We start from the raw sequence: 24,143 nt of genomic DNA, 5'->3' as shown, positions 1-24,143 counted from the left end.
GGTGCAGAATTCTCGAACACATCCTGAGTTCGAATATAATGCATTTCCTTGAGGCAGAAGGCTTCTGTTCACAAATCGGCGTGAATTCAGAAAGCATTGCTTGTGTGAAACTTGACAGTGTTTGTTGTTGGCGAAGGTCTGAGCATAGAGTTTGGGTTTTAAGATATGAGAGTGGCTCGAAGACTTTATAAGTTACAAAATCCAGTACATTGCCCTCGGTGGTGAGTACTCATAAAAGACAAGGAATCATCAGGAGTGCCCCAGGTAAGTGTGATAGAACTTGCTCTTATTCTCTATACACATAAGTGATCTGACGGACAGGGTGAGCAGTAATTTATAGCTGCTTGCTGATGTATGGGAAGGTGTTGTCATTGAGTGATTTTAGGTGTGTAGAATATGACACAGTATTTCTAATTGGTGTGATGAATGGTAGCTTCCTGTAAATGTAGAAAAAAGTAAGTTAATGTGGATGAGGGAGGAAAACAATCCTATAATGTTCAAATATAGCATTAGCAGGATGTTGTGTGACATGGTCACATCACTTAAATACCTAAGCGTTATGTTGCAATGTGATATGAAATGGGTGAGCACATCAGGTTGGTAGTAGGGAGGGCGAATACTTGACTTCACTTCACTTTACTTGGAGAATTTTGGGAAAAATGTAGCTCATCCATAAAGATGTTGACATACAGAACACCAGTGTGACCCATTTTTGAGTACTGCTCAAGTATTTGAGATCCACACCAGGTCAGATTAAAGGAAGATATCAAATCAGTTCAGAGGCGTGCTGCTAGATTTGTTAGCAGTTGTTTCAAGCAGCATGCAAGCATAACAGAGATGCTTCATGAACTCAAAAGAGAATTCCTGGAGAGAAGATGCTTTTTTTTCATAAGGCAATATTGCAGAAATTCAGAGGCCGAGGCTGGCTGCAGAACGATGCTGCCTCCTCCAGTGTGCATTTCTAGTAAAGGCCACAAAGATAAGATGTTAGAAATTGGGGCTCTTACAAAGGCTTTTAGACAGTCATTTTTGCCCCACTCTGTTTGCAAATGGAAAAAGAAAGGTAATGACTAATAGTGATGCAAGATGACCTCTGTCATGCACCACATGATGCCTTGTAGAATAAGTATGTAAATGTAGAGAAAAATGGATACACATACTACCAATGCAATTCTATTCTAGCATTTTCTTACATTGCTAGTTAGACAGGGCAAGGTAATGTAAAGGCCAGTGGAGGAAAACTGAAAAGATATTTGAGAATGATACAACGAGACATACAGTAGTCCATTATAGGTTACACAGGTCCCTTTTCTTTAAAGAAAGACAGTGGTTTTTTCAGAGCCTGTTAGAAGTTTCAAGGTGTAATCTGTTTAGGATTCACACACATTTCATAAATAGAGTGGGGTTGTCTCATCTTCTGCTTTGGACATATACAATGGTTGTATTATCTCCACCCACAAGTTCTACAAAAAATCAAAAGGAGCTATAAATTTCATATGGGTCCATTGCAGACCTTTCCATTACTCACTTTCTAGCTGCTAGTCTCACATGTTACCCTTTTCCTAGTAAAATACACATTCTGAAGCTGCTGCCACAATTAATGCAAGTGCAGCAGTAGCAGATCCATGATATATATGCATAATGGACTTTTATAGCTTTCCAAACTAAATGAACATTGTAATGTATGAGACACTGAGATGTCAGACATTGAAGTGGGTGTCCAGAATGGCTACTTTGGGAGGAGATTACAGGCTGGAGGCCAGTATAGGAGATTTGAACCAAAATACAATTGAATAGGAAGATGGAGCTATGGCGTTTTACATCAAGTTCTGGTGGAGACCGGCCATGGAACACAGAGCCGGAGGCTCTATCTCCTAAGAGTGTCATCTGTTCTACTTGAAAGCTGGATACTAAGAGAGTGTCACCTCTGTGCTTTGCTCTCCACAACCACCCAGTGATCGTATACATAACTCCCTCTCATGTCTCCCCATTGGCTAGTCAGTAGCATGGGCATGCAGCATGTTCAGCAGAGAGCTGGAAGGGTGACATGATTCTAAAACTTCAGCAACTAACAAAATATGTGGCGCAGTGGCAGCTTTGCACAGTTCTCGGCATATAGACACTGCAGTGAATGGTGCTTGGAGCATGTTTGATAGTCCTAATGGGAAACAATAGTATGAAATTAAAAAAAAAATTATGACAAAGTCTCTAAAATATTCTTGACTGGCTGGCACACTGTATAATAACGACCCTATACTTTTCAAGTTCATATCAGGGATATGAACTCGCAGTTCAGCAAACCAATAAAATCTCAACTTTCCAAATATGATTTATGTATCTAAAACTGTTGTGCAAGAACATTAAGTTTTGGTACACATCTGCAAACTTGAAGTTCCTGTGTAGGCTCATTCATGCTGAGTGTGGCCTTGATTATTTCTCCACCCAGACACCTTCTAAAAACAGTTCACAAAATACTTATATTTCTCCGTACAAAGTAGAACTAAATATTTATTTCTCATCATAATAACTCACAACAGAAGAGATCTGCAAGACAAGAAAGCATCTGAAACAAGCAACAATTATGTTGCATCCTTGAGAAAAACTGAGATAACTGGCATGAAACAAGTTACTTACTTGTTGTGTATTTCACAGCTAACAAGCAACTGAGATACAGTCAGCACATATTTCAGACTTAACGTACAGATAAAGAATAAAGAAATGTAGTTGAAAATAAGAATGCTGACAAAGTTAGAATACCTAGAAGCTTCCAGTTTAAATGAAAATGTTATCGGAAAAACTAAAACTGACTTTTTACATTCTTATTTTTAACTATATTTTTGTGACGTGTGTCATTTATATGGAAGTTTCCCACTTAATTGCCATTAACAAAATGAATACAAGATAGTACACAATAAATTATCATTTTTATCTTTCAAATAAGATTTTTTTTCATTTTGTGTGATTTTGAATTTTTCAGTCTGCGTGTCTTGGAAAGCATAAAACAAAAAGCCAAAGCTGTTTAACAAGGTTAGAACATATTTCTTCCAATTGTTGTTGTTGTTGATTTATTAAAAAAGTAAAAAACAAAATGATAGGCTTTAGTGATAAATATGACGTTTACAGGGTATTGGAAAACTAATAACTGAAAAGAATCAATTTCTGACAGACTAATTTTATTGGAAAAATGGTGGCAGAACACGCACATAAAAGAAGGTTTTAATGAGGCAAGCTTTTGGAGGCAGTGGCTCCTTCTTCAGGCAGAAGGGTTGACAGGGAAGGAAGAGAGGTGAAGGAAAAGGACTAGAGGTGTAGGAAAAGGGGTAGATTTCAGAAAAGTCACCCAGAACCATGGGTCTGGGGAGACTTACCGCATGGGATGAGTCTTTCTGGGTGACTTTCCCAAAATCCATCCCTTTTCCTAGACCTCACTAGTCCTTTTCCTTCACACCTCTTCGTTCTCCTTCAACCCTTCTTCGTGAAGAAGGAGGCACTGGCTCGAGAAGCTTGCTTGATTACAACCTTCTTTTATGTCTGTGTTCTGCTGCCACTTGGTGAGTAGATTTTTTACCTATCCAATTAAATTAATAATTGAAAAGTTGACTCTTGAATGAAGAGTAGTGTTATGACAAATGTTCCAGATGTATTAAGCGATTCCTCAATAAAAACGTATAATGAATTACAAGTCTGAAACTGCAACAAATAGTGCCAGTTTTCAAACAGTTAGAAGTTTTGCTTAGCTGCTTTTTATGTCAAGGAGTGTCAATGGTTATAGAATTTTGTCAATGAACTATAACAGATTTTGTCAACATAAGTGGAAGATTCTCTGTTTATAAATTACTGACAGGGAAGCAAAGCTTGATGAGTAGTTAGAATGGTGTTTTATGTTTTCTGGTATATTTCTTTTGTGCAGGCTGCAGTCAATCCTTAATACATATGGCACGAGAACTGGACATACTTATTGCCTGTGATGATGTATATAACTTACTATATTATGGCAGTAAAGAGTATCCTCCTAAAAGATTGTTTGCTTATGATACTGAAATGGATGGTTATGAGGGAGGCCATGTTATATCAAACTGCAGTGTTTCTAAGATTATGGCTCCAGCACTGAGAGTTGGCTGGCTTGAAGCTCCACCTAGACTGACAAACATCTTACGAGAATCGTAAGTTTCCACAGCATCTCATTTTATTTGGACTACAGTAAGACATTTCTTTTGTTAGATTTACCAGTTGAAACAATAAAAATGTGTTTGTATTAACAGTTTATAAGTATTTAAAGTTTTACTTACAGTATAGCTTGTTCCTTGAAATCTTCAGAGGATTGCAAGATATCTGTACCTTGCTGCCCTAAAATGTCATTGTAGCATCTCTATCTTCTGGTTTACACGGGCAAAACAATATTCAGCTTCTCTATTTAATACCATGCAGGCACTTTTATGGTGTAAAGTACTTGAAGACCATTGAGTAGTGTTACTTGAGCACCTGCACTTCTGTTGCAAGTCTCTGTTTCTCTAAGTGCATTCTGCTGTGAAGCTCATCTTATCAATATCAGACTGATTATTTGTTTTTGTTAAAATCACTGAAAGATGATTACACAGAGCATTAAGTTTTCTAATGGCAGGTGGTACCCAGCCAGAAACCACCACCCTTATTGATCAGGTCCTCAGTCAGTCACATTTGCTTATATTTTACAATTACAGAAAACCAAAAGTTCATTTTATGAGCCACAATTTGCTTCTTAGCTGTGTCTTCTGTAAATATTACATCCTTTACCAATCACATTTATTTTGCCAAAATCTGTTTCTTCAAAAATTGTTTTAAATTAATTTGTAATCTAAATTAATAAAACTTCTGTAATTGAATTCAGACTGCATGTTCTTCCATCATGTTTCTAGAAGCAAAGTTTTAAATACACTGTTGAAGTGTTTAAATTTCTTGTACTAAAGTTACTGTGAAACTTCTGATCACTAACCTTGCCCTTAGGTTCTTTATAATAAAACAAAAATGTCTGATAGTACAGCTTTATTAGCTGCTGAAGTTAAAAATTTGTCAAATCAGTTGTAAAATTTATTCTTCTAAGTGACTTCAAAATTCTAATTAAGCTCAACATATCCTGAATGCAAAATTATTTTGAGCCTGTTTAATGCTATGGATTGCAATGGAATTGTCATCTTCTCCAGTTTCTTTAGTGGGTTTTCACTGTTCACTGCTTCTGTCATTGCAAGCAACAATTTTCTTCTTCTTCTTCTTCTTCTTCTTCTTCTTCTTCTTCTTCCCCAACTCAGCTTTCCTATGTAGTGGTATTGGCTGTCTTTGGTGAAGTGATTTGTCACAGTTGTCCTAAATACATTGCCTCTGAAAAGTCATCAAAGCATTAGCCAATAAGTGTGTTTTCAATCACGTGGACAAATCTTCATATTTAATGTTTTTTGAACTTTAAATACATAAAAATAACACACATTTAGTGAGAATATTGACCATAAATGCTATTTAAATGTTATAATCAATCAGAATAACAGTAATCTGAGCTATATTTGTAGCATAGGAAAATAGCCTATTGTTTCAGTGAAACTGACTGGACTTTTCTTTCAGTTCTGATTTTCTCAGTATCCTGATTAAGTCTGATGGAATCTGTGCAGCACTATCATAAGTATTCTCCTGTATACTACTATTACCAAGGGATGTTTGTGCAGATTTTGTTGAAACTGAATGAAAATCTGTCTCAGAACGGATGAAGCCCAAGTAGTGGTAATTTCAGTTGTGACTTACAAATGGTCCATTTTGTTATATCCTTATCTACAGTCAGCTTGCTCATTCGCTGGATTAATTTTTTCATGTTGTTGTTGATAGATTACATGAATATGTTGAACACAATGGAGGAAAGGCTGTAGGGACTGTAGTTTCTTAATGTCTTCTGCCTATCCTTTATTATGTAATTGGATAATTACAACACTATTCCTATTTTGGGAATTGTCACTGTACAGGCACTCTGTAAATGATTTTGCAAGTTCCTTTTGTATTACATTGCCTGCAGCTTTAACTGTTCCTATTGAAACACCAACTCAAGGCTCAAATGACTTATACACTCCATCTAGCATTATTTCCAGAATGTCTTATTATGATTATTGATTATCTTTGTTTCTGCTTCATATCTTGGATTAGTCAGACATTCAAAGAAATTTTGAAATGCTTCAACACTTTTCTCTCTGTTCTTAATTACTTAAACGAAGAAATGTTGACCACCCAACACGCAATCCTGTTTTGTCTTCACTATACTTTCATTGGTTTCAGTAATATTGTCTCATATTTGAATTGTCACTTCCACATCCTCTTGAAATATTTTTGAACAGTTTTATTTGATTCAGTGTATTCTAGCTTGTTCTTACTATTATTTGGCAGAAAGTCTCTTTAGTAAGTGCCTTGTTCCATTTGACAGTTTTCTTTCTTGGACTGTCTTTGCATCTGCAACATTTTTTTCTGCTTTTACAACATGCTGAACATGTTGTTGGATATAGTCCAGTATACTTCATATTCATAAATTAATTTATATAATCTACATTTGTGATTTCCTGCATAATCAGTCTTTTTCTTTCATGCTTTGTAAGTATCTTTGTTCTGCATCTTACAAGCCTTACAATAACTCAGAGTACTATAGTGATTTAAGTCTGTCACATCCTGTACAATTTATTGTATGGTAGTATATAGTTAGTTTCATTTTTAATTTAATTTGGTTCTCTTCAAGTCCAATTTTATACACTCCTGGAAATTGAAATAAGAACACCGTGAATTCATTGTCCCAGGAAGGGGAAACTTTATTGACACATTCCTGGGGTCAGATACATCACATGATCACACTGACAGAACCACAGGCACATAGACACAGGCAACAGAGCATGCACAATGTCGGCACTAGTACAGTGTATATCCACCTTTTGCAGCAATGCAGGCTGCTATTCTCCCATGGAGACGATCGTAGAGATGCTGGATGTAGTCCTGTGGAACGGCTTGCCATGCCATTTCCACCTGGCGCCTCAGTTGGACCAGCATTCGTGCTGGACGTGCAGACCGCGTGAGACGACACTTCATCCAGTCCCAAACATGCTCAATGGGGGACAGATCCGAAGATCTTGCTGGCCAAGGTAGTTGACTTACACCTTCTAGAGCACGTTGGGTGGCACGGGATACATGCGGACGTGCATTGTCCTGTTGGAACAGCAAATTCCCATGCTGGTCTAGGAATGGTAGAACGATGGGTTCGATGACGGTTTGGATGTACCGTGCACTATTCAGTGTCCCCTCGACGATCACCAGAGGTGTATGGCCAGTGTAGTAGATCGCTCGGTGTTGGCCCTGTGTGCCTCGGTCGTATGCAGTCCTGATTGTGGCGCTCACCTGCACGGCGCCAAACATGCATACGACCATCATTGGCACCAAGGCAGAAGTGACTCTCATCGCTGAAGTCAACATGTCTCCATTCGTCCCTCCATTCACGCCTGTCGCAACACCACTGGAGGCTGGCTGCACGATGTTGGGGCGTGAGCGGAAGATGGCCTAACGGTGTGCGGGACCGTAGCCCAGCTTCATGGAGACGGTTCCGAATGGTCCTCGCCGATACCCCAGGAGCAACAGTGTCCCTAATTTGCTGGGAAGTGGCAGTGCGGTCCCCTACGGCACGGCGTAGGATCCTACGGTCTTGGCGTGCATCCGTGCGTCGCTGCGGTCTGGTCCCAGGTCGACGGGCACGTGCACCTTCCGCCGACCACTGGCGACAACATCGATGTACTGTGGAGACCTCACGCCCCACGTGTTGAGCAATTCGGCGGTACGTCCACCCGGCCTTCCGCATGCCCACTATACGCCCTCGCTCAAAGCCCGTCAACTGCACATACGGTTCACGTCCACGCTGTCGCGGCATGCTACCAGTGTTAAAGACTGCGATGGAGCTCCGTATGCCACGGCAAACTGGCTGACACTGACGGCGGCGGTGCACAAATGCTGCGCAGCTAGCGCCATTCGACGGCCAACACCGCGGTTCCTGGTGTGTCCGCTGTGCCGTGCGTGTGATCATTGCTTGTACAGCCCTCTCGCAGTGTCCGGAGCAAGTATGGTGGGTCTGACACACCGGTGTCAATGTGTTCTTTTTTCCATTTCCAGGAGTGTATTTATCATCTGACGAGGTAATTCTACAAATTGCACTACTTTGAGTTAAATATTGTGGAAGCATTCTTTAGCTTTTTTCCTTCTTTTGCACTGAAATCGCCCCTCATCCTGTAGTGGGATTTTTGTGTCATTTATCACCATCTGTACATCTTTGCATACAGCTTCTGCCTACTCATCAAAACAAAGAAAAGGTGGTACATGTTTCCATGGTAGATCTTTTATTTGTTTTTAAAATAGGTGTTGCTGTTCTATTAGATTCCTTCAATATCTGTGATATTGTTTACAATTTGACATTGAATTTCCTCAGTGCTCATGTGACCATATTTGTACATATAATTTTATTTTGCTAATGATAATCTCCCTATATTACAGTTGAGGTCATTTATCTCCTCTTGCCACTCCACTAACCGGACTGCAGATCCTAAAGTTCTGCAGTTTATTGTTAATAAATAAAATATAGCGAAAGCTGTTGGATTTCTGAGGTATTTGTTATGGTTTATTCCCCCAAATTCCATGTAGCAAGAAGATGCAGGCACAGTAATAGCTGGGCCTGTCCCATGGCTTGAAGCCATTGCCTGAATTCTCTCAGCCCACCACTACAGATATTACTTCACCTGGGCTGGAATTATGATGACACAGAAACTTTTATGTCTTAGCGAGGTCTGTGACAGCCCTGCAAGTGATACTCTAACCTGCCAGTGCCCACAGAGTTTGATTAATGACACATGAACAGTGTTAAAACTCAACAAAGCTATGACAACACTGGTATCAGCTTGGACCTGAGCACTCCTGGAGATGAGCCTGGGATTAACGTGACCATTCCCTATAGTGATTATGAATCTCATCTATATTGTCATTTGGCATTGAGTCAACCTTTGTCATACATAGTATATTTGATTGAAAAGGCTGCAAACTTTTGACTTAACACATTTTCAATCTAAAGGCAGGAATTATTTTGAAGTGTCTCAAAATATGTTGTGAATACCTTAGCTGTAATTTATATATGATATATGCACTCTGCACTATGTAAGGTGTTTCAAAAAGAATGATCTGATTTTGGACAGTAATAAATATGAAACATGGAAGATGGGACATGGGAAATGTGTTGTCTCAGGTTGCAGTGAGAAGTAAGATGGCATCCACTCAACAGAAGGTGTTTTGGATGCTGCAGTTTGTGAAGAGTCTGTTTATTTCAGTCCAATGTGGTTCTCATCAGCATTTTGGCAGTGATCCACCTACACCCCAAAACATTCATCATTGGTATTGCCAATTTCAGGAGACAACATGTTTGTGTGAAGGTAGTCCAGGTTGACCTCACACTTCTGATGACATAGTGGAAAGAATTCAGCAAATATGTAAGCAGAGTCCAGAAAGTGTACTTGCCATGAAAGTGGAGAATTGGCGATGCCTCGTACGACTATCTGGTGAGCGTTAAGGTGTCGTTTGGTTTATAAACCATACGGACTACAATTATAAGCTGGGGAATGTGCAGGGACGAGACAGTGAGAGGATAGGCCAGCTAGGTGCAGTCGGAAGGTTAGACGGAAGGCAGGGGAGATAATATTGTTACATTTCTACCACAGTTACTTTTCAGTGACAAAGCAACATTTCATGTCAGCAGTTAATTAAACCTATGTAACGTATGTATATGTGGACTCCAGAACCCTCCTGACATTATTGAGAACAAAAGAGACATCTAAAGGGAATTTTTTTTGTGCCATTTCTCGTAGAAAAAGGATATGGTCCCTTCTTTTTTGAGGAAAACACAGTAACTGGGATGAGCTATCTTAAAATGCTGCAGAAATGGCTTCTTCCATGACTTCAGGAGGACTCGGACAACTTCATTTTCCAACAGGACAGAGTTCCACCATACTGGCACAACAGCATATGTCAATTTCTCATTGACACACTGCCCCAACACTGGATATTGCACATGGAACCTCAAGACACTGCCTTGCTTTCTTAGCCTCCAAGGTCATCAGACGTGACCCCATGTGTTTTTTCTTATGGGGATATGTGAAGGAAAGTGTGTTCATCTTCCCTTTACCTCATGACATAGAAGAAGTGAAGAACAGCCAGACGTTTGTGCTGCTGCTGCTGCTGTTAGACACACAAAGCATTTGTAATAGCATAGCTAAAACTTTTAAGATGTTCTGAATATTTTGCAATTTATTCCATGTTTGTAGTATGTTTTTATCAGTAAATATGGAGCTTTGAAATCAGGCCGTTCTTTGTGAAACACCCTCTACTTTATTATGACCATATCTTAGAACTCATTGATGTTTAATAATCCCAAAAAGTTTTTGTATGGGAAAGAAGAAAGTGAAATTTCAGTAAGAATTTACTCTAGTTAGTTGCAATATTATTATTTCATGCCTCTCTTCTGTTTTCAAGTGGTGTGTTAGTCAGTGGTGGAGGAGTCAATCAGTATATGGCGGGATTAATCACAAGTGCTATTAAACTTGGTACTCTAAAGAGTCATCTTAATGTACTGAAAAAGACATTTCAAGTAAGTATGTTCTCATCAGCCATCAGACATTAATGTCTGATTATTAAAAGTATTTTTAAATTTTCAGAATGATATTTCTATGTGACAAACATTTGTTAATGATCACTGCTTTTATTGAAAACATTTATCACAAACAAGATCACAAAAAATTTACTTCTTGAATAAAAATTATATAAAAATGTTGTGCTCATATTATGAGAAGGACAGTTGCTACACACCATATTGCGGAGATGCTGAGTCGCAAATAGGCATCACAAAAAGACTGTCACAAAATAAGCTTTCGGCCTACAAGGCTTTTGTCAAAAATACACATACACTCTCTCTCTCTCTCTCTCTCTCTCTCTCTCTCTCTCTCTCTCTCTCTCTCTCTCTTGAATTGCACGTGCTCTCACACAAATGCAACTTGCACACACGTGATCACAGTCTCTGGCAGCTGAAGCCAGATTGCAAGCAGCAGGAGCAATGCATGATGGGAGAGGCAAGTGGATGGGCATAAGGAGGAGGTTGGAGGGGGGGGGGAGGGGGAGAGGAGGAGGGATAGCAGGGTAGGGGTGAGAATGGTGAAGTATTGCTGGGGAATGTGCAGGGACGAGACGGAGAGAGAATAGGCCAGCTAGGTGCAGTTGGGAGGTTAGACGGAGGGCAGGGGAGATAATAATGTTACAGTCCATCCTGGATTTTCAATTTTTCTTATATTAGTAATATAAAGCTTTTAAGCTGTTGTCCTATTACCCTTTCCTGTCACAGGTTCCCCCTGCCCCCCCCCCCCCCCCCCCATCATTTTGTTAATGTGTGGGGTGCATAGGGAGTGAATTCATAACCTTTGTTGGTAGGAAGCTATGCTGCCAGATTCAGGAAGCTCTGTGTCTGTCACACATTAACTCTGTAAGTAACATATACAGAACAGAGACTGGGTATTTTATTTGTTCTACAAAGCATCATTGTGACAATTATTAATTTCTTTAATGACTGTGCCAGTGCTGTACACACAACTGTGCACGCAACACATACCATACTACACAATAAACACTCCAGCATGCAAGACTTGTCCCACAGCGGCTCACTCTGACATGTACTACTGTGCAACACATGTTGCATGTTGGCAAATGCTAAATCATTATTGAGACCAGAAATAGAGCAATGCACTTCCACATACTTCATTAAATTGACACAAACCTGGAACACACATCACACATAAACCCAGAAATGTCAAGTGTGCTTTTTTTTTCTAGCATATAATATTCAACAAAATTCCGTTGAACAGCAAAGTGATAGCAGTGTTTTACCCTTAAAATTACTTTGCACTATTTACCAGAACTTAATTATTTTATGTTTTCTTACTGTTGATGCACTGAAAATTCTCTGTGCGCGTTATGCCTGGCACCTTAGCAAGGACACCGTCACAGTCAACAATGACACCAGAGTGGTATTCCATTTCTAAAACAATTGTAAATTGTGTCAGTATGACGAAGGTATATATTGGAATGAGTAAACTGTATAATTCAGGCTTAGTTACATAGTAATTTATTTGAACAGATTTAACTGACTGAGTATAGTTAATGACCGTGTTTCCTCTATGTCATTGCTTTTGTAAGATCTGATCATGGCTGTAAAGCTGGAAACAGACACATGTTCTAATAAACTGAAAAGTGATTGCACTTCAATTAAAATAACTTTGCAGTTAACAAATGTATTTGGTGGAGAGTGAGGTTTCTGGCTTTTACACATTGTGACACCTATCCATGTAGTCAAAGTTGTGCACAAACCATAAAACACAAGAACCCCTTGCAGCCTGCCTTTTTGGCCCACTCTTGCACCTTGGAGCATGTATCTACTGCCTGTTGCTGTTCAGAGCAGGCAACACAATGAAATGGTGAACCGAAGAGATGACTGTGATTTGCACATACACAGCCCCCACTGCTCAGTTCAGTAAAACGCAATCACAAAGTTGTTTCAATGATAGTATAAGACTGCAAATTCTACCATTTTTTCAGATATCAATGTTACAGGTCTCCTGCAAATGTAAAAGCAACTCCATTTCATACTGGAATGAGTTTTCCAACACCAAATTTCATATGTAAGAAGTTGTTCATGCAGGAGCATCATACAGACATACTGTTGTTAGACCATCACAGAATCCCTTATGAGGACATGATAATAGGCATTCCTGGCATAGAAGAGCAACTGCAAGAGTTGAAAACAAATAAGTCATCAGGTTCAGATGGAATCCCAATTTGCTTTCCCAAAGAGTACTCCAAGACATTAGATAAGCCTCCTTCCCTCCCTCCCCCCCCTACCCCCCACCCCTCACATAGCTTCTATTTATTATGAGTCTCCTGCCCAGCTCAAACTCCCAAGTGTCTGAAAAAAAAGTGCACAAGGCTAAGAGAGAGACTTGCAAAGTTACAGAAAAATATTCTTAATGTCAGTTTGTTGCAGAATTCTTGAGCATATTCTCAGTTTGAATATATTAAATTTCCCTGAAACCAAAAAGGCAAAACTTGGCTTGCCCTTTTCTCACATGATACACTGCAAACTATGGGTGGTGGTGGTGGTGGTGGTGGTGGTGGTGGTGGTGGTTAGTGTTTAACGTCCCGTCGACAACGAGGTCATTAGACATGGAGCGCAAGCTCGGGTTATGGAAGGATTGGGAAGGAAATCGGCCGGCCCTTTCAAAGGAACCATCCCGGCATTTGCCTGAAATGATTTCGGGAAATCACGGAAAACCTAAATCAGGATGGCCGGAGACGGGATTGAACCATCGTCCTCCCGAATGCGAGTCTAGTGTGCTAACCACTGCGCCACCTCGCTCGGTTATGGGTGAAGGGCAACAGGCAGATTCTGTATAGATTTCTGACAAGTGTGTGACATAGTGCCCCACAGCAGACTGTTAACAAAGATATGAGCATACAGTATAGGTTCCCATATTTATGAGTGGTTCAAAAACTCAAGTAATAGAACCCATTATGTTGTCCTCAATTGTGAGTGTTTGTCAGGTACAAGGGTATTGTCAGGAGAGCTCAGGGAGGTGTGATAGGACTGCTGATATTCTTGATATAATGAAGTTCAAACACGGTATTAGTAATGTGCTGCTTGACACACTCATGTTGATTAAATAACTAAGCGTAATGTCACAAAGGTATATGAAATGGAATAAGCATGTAAGGGTTGTAGTAGGCAAGGCGAATGGTAGAGTTCAGTTTATTGGGAAAATTTTAGGAAAGTGTGATTCATTTGTGAAGGAGACCACATATAGAACACTAGTGTGACCCATTTTTGAATACAGCTAAAGTATACACCAGGTCAGGTTAATGAAAGACATTGAGGCAGTTCAGAGGTGGGCTACTGGATTTGTTATTGGTAGGTTCGATCGACATGCAAGTATTACAGAGATGCTTTGGGAACTCAAAAGAGAATCCCCAGAGGGAAGGTAATGTTTTATTCCAGGGACATTGTTGAGAAAATTTAGAGAACTGACATTTGAAGCTGACTGCAGAACAATTCTACTGCCTCCAACATACATTTCACATAAGGACCACAAAGATAAGATGTGAGAAATTGAGGCTTGTACAGATGCATATAGAGAGTAATTTTTCCCTCGCTTTATTTGTGAGTGGAACAGGACAGGAAGGTTTATCTGTTTAGCAAGAGTAATAGAAGGCAGATTTCAGACTACCTAACAGATCAAAACGAAAATTTATGTTCCGACACTGACAATGTTGAGTGTTTATCGAAAAAGTTTAAGGCAATTGTAAAATGTGTTTTAGAGAGGTACATGCCGAGTAAAACTGTGAGGGGCGGGAAAAACCCACCGTGGTTAAAGAACAAAGTTAGGAAACTACTGCGGAACCAAGGAGAGCTTCACTCCAAGTTTAAACGCAGCCAAAACCTCTCAGACAAACAGAACCTAAACGATGTCAAAGTTAGCTTAAGGAGGGCTATGCGTGAATCATTCAGTGAATTCGAAAGTAAAATTCTATGTACCGACTTGACAGAAAATCCTAGGAAGTTCTGGTCTTACGTTAAATCAGTAAGTGGCTCGAAACATCATACCCAGACACTCCGGGATGATGATGGCATTGAAACAGAGGATGACACGCGTAAAGCTGAAATACTAAACACCTTTTTCCAAAGCTGTTTCACAGAGGAAGACCGCACTGCAGTTCCTTCTCTAAATCCTCGCACAAACGAAAAAATGGCTGACATCGAAATAAGTGTCCAAGGAATAGAAAAGCAACTGAAATCACTCAACAGAGGAAAGTCCACTGGACCTGACAGAATACCAATTCGATTCTACACAGAGTATGCGAAAGAACTTGCCCCCCTTCTAACAGCCATGTACCGCAAGTCTCTAGAGGAACGTAAGGTTCCAAATGATTGGAAAAGAGGTAGTCCCAGTCTTTAAGAAGGGTTGTTGAGCAGAAGCGCAAAACTATAGACCTATATCCTTGACGTCGATTTGTTGTAGAATTTTAAAACATGTTTTTTGCTCGAGTATCATGTCGTTTTTGGAAACCCAGAATCTACTCTGTAGGAATTAACATCGATTCTGGAAACAGCGATCGTGTGAGACCCAACTCACTTTATTTGTTCATGAGACCCAGTAAATAATAGATACAGATTTGTTCTGTCTGGTTCATATTAGGTGAATTTAATGGCAAAGACATCAACAAGAAATCACAATCGTACTACTTAAACCACTGTAGCACTATAGCACAAAAATCTGTTGGAAGATGCCATTGCAGTTGGGGAAGACATAAAGCATGAAGGGACACATACAAGTGGTTCAAAATACAAACAACTTTGTTTCTGCCATTTTTTCTCCAACATTTGGGGCTTTAATGAAACAGATTGGTTATACATGTATCATACAAAGTATTTTCCATTGCTGGCCACTACTTTCTTCCATCTTTCGGGCTGTGTACAAATCCCGCATCAAAAAAATTGTTCATCTTTTGAAGGGGTCCATGAATCAATCCAATTTGTGACTTCTTCATGAGATTGGAAGTGTTCGTCAGCCAGGCCATGTGCCATTGATCTAAACAGGTAATAGTCAGAGGGAGCAGTGTCTGGAGAATACGGTGGGTGGGGTAGGACTTCCCATTTTAACGTTTCCAAGTACATTTGACCTCTTTTGCAACATGGGATCGAGCATTCTTGTGCTGCAAAATCACTTTATCGTGCCTCTCACTGTATTGTGGCCATTTGTCTTCTAATGCTCTGCTCAAACACATTAATTGTGGTCGATAACGAGCACCTATGATTGTTTCACTTGGTTTTCACACCTCATAGTACATGATGCCGAGCTGGACCCATCTAATGCAGAGCATGATCTTGGAGCTATGAATATTCGGTTTGTCTGTCGATGTGGAAGCATGGCCGGGATATCCCCATGATTTTTTGCATTTAGGATTATTGTAATGAACTCATTTTTCATCCCTCGTCACAATACGATGCAGAAATCCCTTCCATTTTTGCCTCTGAAGCATATTTTCACAAAAAAACAAACGCCGTTCAATGTCTCTTGGTTTCAGCTCACTCGGGATCCAAGTTCCTTCTTTCGGAATCATGCCCATAGCAATGATCAACGACATGAGGATGCAGAAGGCAATGGAAACCACTGCATTAAAGACACGTAACGTGTATCCACAGTACATGTGGCCTGTAATTGTAGAAGTGTCATGATGATCTCTCCATGGGCAAAAGATTCCGGAATAGTCCCCCATTCAGATCTCCGGGAGGGGACTGCCAAGGGGGAGATTACCATGAGAAAAAGATTGAATTATCAACGAAAGGGTAATGTTCTACGAGTCGGGGTGTGGAATGTCAGAAGCTTGAACGTGGTAGGGAAACTAGAAAATCTGAAAAGGAAAATGCAAAAGCTCAATCTAGATATAGTAGGGGTCAGTGAAGTGAAGTGGAAGGAAGACAAGGATTTCTGGTCAGATGAGTATCGGGTAATATCAACACCAGCAGAAAATGGTATAACAGATGTAGGATTCGTTATGAATAGGAAGGTAGGGCAGAGGGTGTGTTACTGTGAACGGTTCAGTGACCGGGTTGTTCTAATCAGAATTGACAGCAGACCAACACCGACAACGATAGTTAAGGTATACATGCCGACGTCGCAAGCTGAAGATGAACAGATAGAGAAAGTGTATGAGGATATTGAAAGGGTAATGCAGTATGTAAAGGGGAACGAAAATCTAATAGTCATGGGCGACTGGAATGCAGTTGTAGGTGAAGGAGTAGAAGAAAATGTTACAGGAGAATATGGGCTTGGGACAAGGAATGAAAGAGGAAAAAGACTAATTGAGTTCTGTAACAAGTTTCAGCTAGTAATAGCGAATACCCTGTTCAAGAATCACAAGAGGAGGAGGTATACGTGGAAAAGGCCAGGAGATACGGGAAGATTTCAGTTAGATTACATCATGGTCAGACAGAGATTCCAAAATCAGATACTGGATTGTAAGGCGTACCCAGGAGCAGATTTAGACTCAGATCACAATATACACTCCTGGAAATTGAAATAAGAACACCGTGAATTCATTGTCCCAGGAAGGGGAAACTTTATTGACACATTCCTGGGGTCAGATACATCACATGATCACACTGACAGAACCACAGGCACACATAGACACAGGCAACAGAGCATGCACAATGTCGGCACTAGTACAGTGTATATCCACCTTTCGCAGCAATGCAGGCTGCTATTCTCCCATGGAGACGATCGTAGAGATGCTGGATGTAGTGGATGTAGTCCTGTGGAACGGCTTGCATGCCATTTCCACCTGGCGCCTCAGTTGGACCAGCGTTCGTGCTGGACGTGGAGACCGCGTGAGACAACGCTTCATCCAGTCCCAAACATGCTCAATGGGGGACAGATCCGGAGATCTTGCTGGCCAGGGTAGTTGACTTACACCTTCTAGAGCACGTTGGGTGGCACAGGATACATGCGGACGTGCATTGTCCTGTTGGAACAGCAAGTTCCCTTGCCGCTCTAGGAATGGTAGACCGATGGGTTCGATGACGGTTTGAATGTACCGTGCACTATTCAGTGTCCCCTCGACGATCACCAGAGGTGTACGGCCAGTGTAGGAGATCGCTCCCCACACCATGATGCCGGGTGTTAGCCCTGTGTGCCTCGGTCGTATGCAGTCCTGATTGTGGTGCTCACCTGCACGGCGCCAAACACGCATACGACCATCATTGGCACCAAGGCAGAAGCGACTCTCATCGCTGAAGACGAGACGTCTCCATTCGTCCCTCCATTCACGCCTGTCGCGACACCACTGGAGGCGGGCTGCACGATGTTGGGGCGTGAGCGGAAGACGGCCTAACGGTGTGCGGGACCGTAGCCCAGCTTCATGGAGACGGTTGCGAATGGTCCTCGCCGATACCCCAGGAGCAACAGTGTCCCTAATTTGCTGGGAAGTGGCGGTGCGGTCCCCTACGGCACTGCATAGGATCCTACGGTCTTGGCGTGCATCCGTGGGTCGCTGTGGTCCGGTCCCAGGTCGACGGGCACGTGCACCTTCTGCCGACCACTGGCGACAACATCGATGTACTGTGGAGACCTCACGCCCCACGTGTTGAGCAATTTGGCGGTACGTCCACCCGGCCTCCTGCATGCCCACTATACGCCCTCGCTCAAAGTCCGTCAACTGCACATACGGTTCACGTTGACGCTGTCGCGGCATGCTACCAGTGTTAACGACTGCGATGGAGCTCCGTATGCCACGGCAAACTGGCTGACATTGACGGCAGCGGTGCACAAATGCTGCGCAGGTAGCGCCATTCGACGGCCAACAACGCGGTTCCTGGTGTGTCCGCTGTGCCGTGCATGTGATCATTGCTTGTACAGCCCTCTCGCAGTGTCCGGAGCTAGTATGGTGGGTCTGACACACCGGTGTCAATGTGTTCTTTTTTCCATTTCCAGGAGTGTAGTAGTGATGAAGAGTAGGCTGAAGTTCAAGACATTAGTCAGGAAGAATCAATACGCAAAGAAGTGGGATACGGAAGTACTAAGGAATGACGAGATATGTTTGAAGTTCTCTAACACTGTAGATACAGCAATAAGGAATAGTGCAGTAGGCATTACAGTTGAAGAGGAATTGACGTCTCTAAAAAGGGTCATCACAGAAGTTGGGAAGGAAAACATAGGTACAGAGAAGGTAGCTGCGAAGAAACCAGGGGTAACAGAAGAAATACTTCAGTTGATTGATGAAAGGAGGAAGTACAAACATGTTCTGGGAAAATCAGGACTACAGAAATACTAGCCGCTGAGGAATGAAATAAATAGGAAGTGCAGGGAAGCTAAGACGAAATGGCTGCAGGAAAAATGTGAAGACATCGAAAAAGATATGATTGTTGGAAGGACAGACTCTAGCATACAGGAAAGTCAATACAATCTTTGGTGACATTAAAAGCAATGGTGGTAACATTAAGAGTGCAACGGGGATTCCACTGTTAAATGCAGAGGAGAGAGCAGATAGGTGGAAAGAATACATTGAAAGCCTCTATGAGGGTGAAGATTTGTCTGATGTGATAGAAGAAGAAACAGGAGTCGATTTAGAAGAGATAGGGGATCCAGTATTAGAATCGGAATTTAAAAGAGCTTTGGAGGACGTACGGTCAAATAAGGCAGAAGGGATAGATAACATTCCATCAGAATTTCTAAAATTATTGGGGGAAGTGGCAACAAAACGACTATTCACGTTGGTGTGTAGAAAATATGAGTCTGGCGGCACACCATCTGACTTTCGGAAAAGCATCATCCACACAGTTCCGAAAACGGCAAGAGCTGACAAGTGCGAAAATTATAGCACTATCAGCTTAACAGCTCATGCATCGAAGATGCTTACAAGAATAATATACAGAAGAATGGAAAAGAAAATTGAGAATGCGCTAGGTGATGATCAGTTTGGCTTTAGGAAAAGTAAGGCAACTCTGACGTTACGGCTAATAATGGAAGCAAGGCTCAAGAAAAATCAAGACACATTCATAGGGTTTGTCGACCTGGAAAAAGCATTCGACAATATAAATTGGTGCAAGCTGTTCGAGATTCTGAAAAAAGTAGGGGTAAGCTATAGGGAGCAACAGGTCATATACAATATGTAAAACAGCCAAGAGGGAATAATAAGAGTGGATGATCAAGAACGAAGTGCTCGTATTAAGAAGGGTTTAAGACAAGGCTGTAGCCTTTCGCCCCTACTCTTCAATCTGTACATCGAGGATGCAAAGATGGAAATAAAAGAAAGGTTCAGGAGAGGAATTAAAATACAAGGTGAAAGGATATTAATGATATGATTCGCTGATGACATTGCTATCCTGAGTGAAAGTGAAGAAGAATTAAATGATCTGCTGAATGGAATGAAAAGTCTAATGAGTACACAGTATGGTTTGAGAGTAAATCGGAGAAAGACGAAGGTAATGAGAAGTAGTAGAAATGAGAACAGCGAGAAACTTAACATCAGGATTTATGGTCACGAAGTCAATGAAGTTAAGGAATTCTGCTACCTAGGCAGTAAAATAACCAATGACGGAAGGAGCAAGGAGGACATCAAAAGCAGACTCGCTATGGCAAAAAAGGCATTTCTGGCCAAGAGAAGTCTACTAATATCAAATACCGGCCTTAATTTGAGGAAGAAGTTTCTGAGGATGTACGTCTGGAGTACAGCATTGTATGGTAGTGAAACACCGGCCTTAATTTGAGGAAGAAGTTTCTGAGGATGTACATCTGTAGTACAGCATTGTATGGTAGTGAAACATGGACTGTGGGAAACCCGGAACAGAAGAGAATAGAAGCATTTGAGATGTGGTGCTATAGGCGAATGTTGAAAATTAGGTGGACTGATAAGATAAGGAATGAGGATGTTCTACGCAGAATCGGAGATGAAAGGAATATGTGGAAAACACTGATAAGGAGAAGGGGCAGGATGATAGGACATCTACTAAGACATGAGGGAATGACTTCCATGGTACTAGAGGGAGCTGTAGAGGGGAAAAATTGTAGAGGAAGACAGAGATTGGAATACGTCGAGCAAATAATTGAGGACGTAGGTTGCAAGTGCTACTCTGAGATGAAGAGGTTAGCACAGGAAAGGAATTCGTGGCGGGCCGCATCAAACCAGTCAGTAGACTGATGACAAAAAAAAAAAAAGGCCTTGAGACATTTTGAAATGGCTTATTGTGTCACTTCCACTAATCATGCCCATTCTTCTTGACTTTGACGCGAGTCTTCATCCAGCAATGTCTGCAATTCTCTCTTCCACCATTATGCTGGTCTATGACGTTAAAATCACCATTCTTGAAGTGTTGAAATCACTCACAACACATTCTTTCACTAATAGCGCCCTTACCATATGTACCTGAGAGCATCTGAAGAGACATGGCCACTGTTTTCTTCATACTGAAACAAAACAGTAACATGATGTGAATTATGCTCGTAAACTGACATTTTCAATCAATGATGCAGACACAAATCAACTAATGTTGAATGAGGTTATGTTGACAGAGGTCCAAGCTAACTGCCTGACATCTGCGATCTGTTTCTTTCAACCGGTACTTACCGTTGTCGGCACCTATCGGCAAACAGTGGAAGCAAAGTTGTACAGCTTGTAATATTCATGTAATCCACAGCTGTTGTTGCACATTTGATTACTACCACACATCCCATGGAAGCCCAAGTGAATGTCCCCCTAGCATAATACTGTCCCCCATCAACTGGCATCCATGATGTAGTGCATGTTTCAAACAACAGTATACCCAGACATGACCGTCGACCTGGTGTAACTAGAAGTAAGGTTTATGCAAACAGGTGACACATTTCAATTTATCAACTGTCCCAACCTTGATGATCACATGCTCACTACAGTCACAATTGACAATGTTGTTAGGTTATCGTGAGAACATGCAGGAGCCATCTGGTGCAAAGCTGCATTTTCAATCATAATTGTTGAACGGTGTGATCCAAAATACTTACACCTGCTCCACGGTTGCACCTTGTCAGATCCGCCAGTATCTCCACCTGTTCTGCTTTGCAAAGCCTGCATACCTTTGTCCTCCACATTCTGTGATGAGATGTGGATATTTAAAACCTTGTCGCCTGTTTGTGGTTTCACCATACTTCATCCATTTTTCATAGATGCACGCAAGTAGCATGGAAGCAGTCAATGAGGTCTGCTATTTCCAAGTTGCACATTTCTTGTATGGGGCCGTAATAATCTACCTTTTGTCAGAGCTGCTAATGTCAGTGCATTTCCCCATTTGCCACCCCTATCTTTGCCAGAATGATCCCCATTTCCTTACTGTATTATGTGCCTGTAACACCATCACCTGGAATTCAATCTTATGGTGGGAATTGCTCATAATGTTATGGCTCATCTACATCTATAGACGCAATGCTAAATTGAGGGGCTACCAAAACACTTTCTTAGTTGTAAATTACAAGTAAGGACTCAATGAGCATAGATAAATATCCTTCTATACTTATCATCAGTTGACAAGAGTTGCTAGACATCAATAAAGCATAGCTATGGTTTATCTAAGTGAATGGAAGACAAAAATATTCATTGACCAGAACAAATCATCAAAGATATTAAAATAAAAACTCTGAACTCCTATTTTTCACTCGGGTACAGTCGGTTTTTATTTTATTATTATTATTATTTTTTTTAATTGAGCAACCTCCCTTTCAGTGCAATGTGCAAAATTTCCATTTTATGCCTGGTGTCCTAAACAGAGTGCATTCCCATAGACATGTGCCTCACAAACACTGGTTTCTTCTGCCAACACATGTGCTCCCTAAAACAGCTCTCAGATGGGCGTCCTGTTCGACCAATATAGTACTTGTCATAGTATTTGAAATTACCGGTACATTATACCCTCCAGAACTGAGATACACGTTATACTAAAACTTTTCACTTAACAGTGTTAGTCAATGAGATTTGAGTGAAGTTGATTACCCTATCGCAGAACTTATTTCTATTTCATCCTACTGTGCTGTGTGTACAGATTGTAAATAGTTTCAAAACTTTTAGCCACACACAATTGAATATCTTGTATGACAAGATTAAGTTGATACTTGGCCGAGACATTACGAAATGTTGGCGCTATGTGTGAAGCATCTGTCTTAAGCAAATATTTAATTTTATACAACTGTCATATTTGCATGTTCAAGTAACTGTTCACTTGTAGCTGCAACTGTTTGTGCTAATAGGGAAGTATTGGAAATGTTAATTTTAGGACATGTGACAGTGATGCCCAGAGCTTTTATTAAAGGTTATTTTAATGTCTTCTTTAGAAAATATCTGTCCAATTTTCAGAAGATTACAAACATCTACATTTGCCTGAGGCTGCATTTCATTTGCAAGCTAATACAGAGACATGAAATCCAAAATCGTCTTGATCACAGTATAAAGAAGCAGTTACGTAACAGGGTTCGGTTGTTGACCAACCTTTTTCATATTTAAACTTTAAGACATAATAATGTGCTCTAATTCCTAATCAAATTTGTATCATGAAGCCCATTGTCAAACAAATAACAAATTGCAACATACTCAGAATGTGCCCAACGCACTGCCAGCGTGATAGAAAGCCACCACAAGACTGGCCACTTTACTTCCCTGTGCACCTCTAGCAAGAGTTTCCAAACTAAACAAAATTGCATGGGTAAAGTTGCAATATAAGTACAATAGGAGAAAGAATACTTAGTATAACAGTTTGAAAAAATACAGAAAAATCCAAGTAACAAAGGCAGTATTTTTAAAATTCTAATGAAAGCAACCTATCTGAAACTTGCATGTGAATCCGCTCTTATAGAAATGTGTATTGCATACCATAATAACTTAAACGTGGAAATATAATTGCCCCATAAGTGAGGGAGTAAAAACATACCCCCACAGACACTTTTAGAACTCAAAATTAAAACTGACTGCAAACACGTAAGTACATAAATTACATAATGTAATTACAATTTTATTAAAATTTATGTGAGTGAATTTAAAATAAGTTGTGACTTTTGACAGTTTGGTACAGAGTGAGTGGAGGGAAGCTGCCGGCATGTGCCAAGTGCACAAATAGGTGGCAATAATGCCACACCCACTTTAGTTCATGGTTGTTAGCTGGCCACCACACAAACATTCTTTGGCAGTAAATAAATGGTAATACTGAACGGAGCAGTTAGATCAATGAATCTTTGATATGTACATGTACAGTGTAAGTGGAGCATCCCCAAAGAAAGAATCATCACTGTCCTCTTTCTCAGGCCTGGAACTGGTTCTTCTGCTGACTGAAATGACATTCTCTTCAATCTGTTTGTCCAACAGTCCTTCATGAATCCATGTCTCCTCATCTACCTTCTTGGTATGGCCGACAGCTCAAGACCAGTCCTGTGGCTAACATTTGCAATGGCTTCTTTTGTCAGCAGTTCATCCTCACTGAGTGTAAACTACTTGTGGTTTTTTGCCACATT

The 24,143-nt window shown here is 40.8% G+C and overlaps 1 protein-coding gene across 2 annotated transcripts in view; it reads left to right on the top strand.

The window, feature by feature from the left end:
• Positions 1–24,143, top strand: part of LOC126267307 (2-aminoadipate transaminase) — a 66,269-nt gene that overhangs the window by 39,309 nt on the left and 2,817 nt on the right. For both annotated transcript variants that reach the window (XM_049972407.1, XM_049972396.1), the window contains 2 exons: positions 3,911–4,163; positions 10,555–10,669. In XM_049972407.1, coding sequence (XP_049828364.1) covers positions 3,911–4,163; positions 10,555–10,669 — 368 coding nt within the window. The remainder of the gene's footprint in view (positions 1–3,910; positions 4,164–10,554; positions 10,670–24,143) is intronic.

This window comes from Schistocerca gregaria, chromosome 1, assembly GCF_023897955.1.
Source record: "Schistocerca gregaria isolate iqSchGreg1 chromosome 1, iqSchGreg1.2, whole genome shotgun sequence".
Classification (NCBI taxonomy): Eukaryota; Metazoa; Arthropoda; class Insecta; order Orthoptera; family Acrididae; genus Schistocerca; species Schistocerca gregaria.
This window is presented reverse-complemented; position numbering and strand designations above follow the sequence as displayed.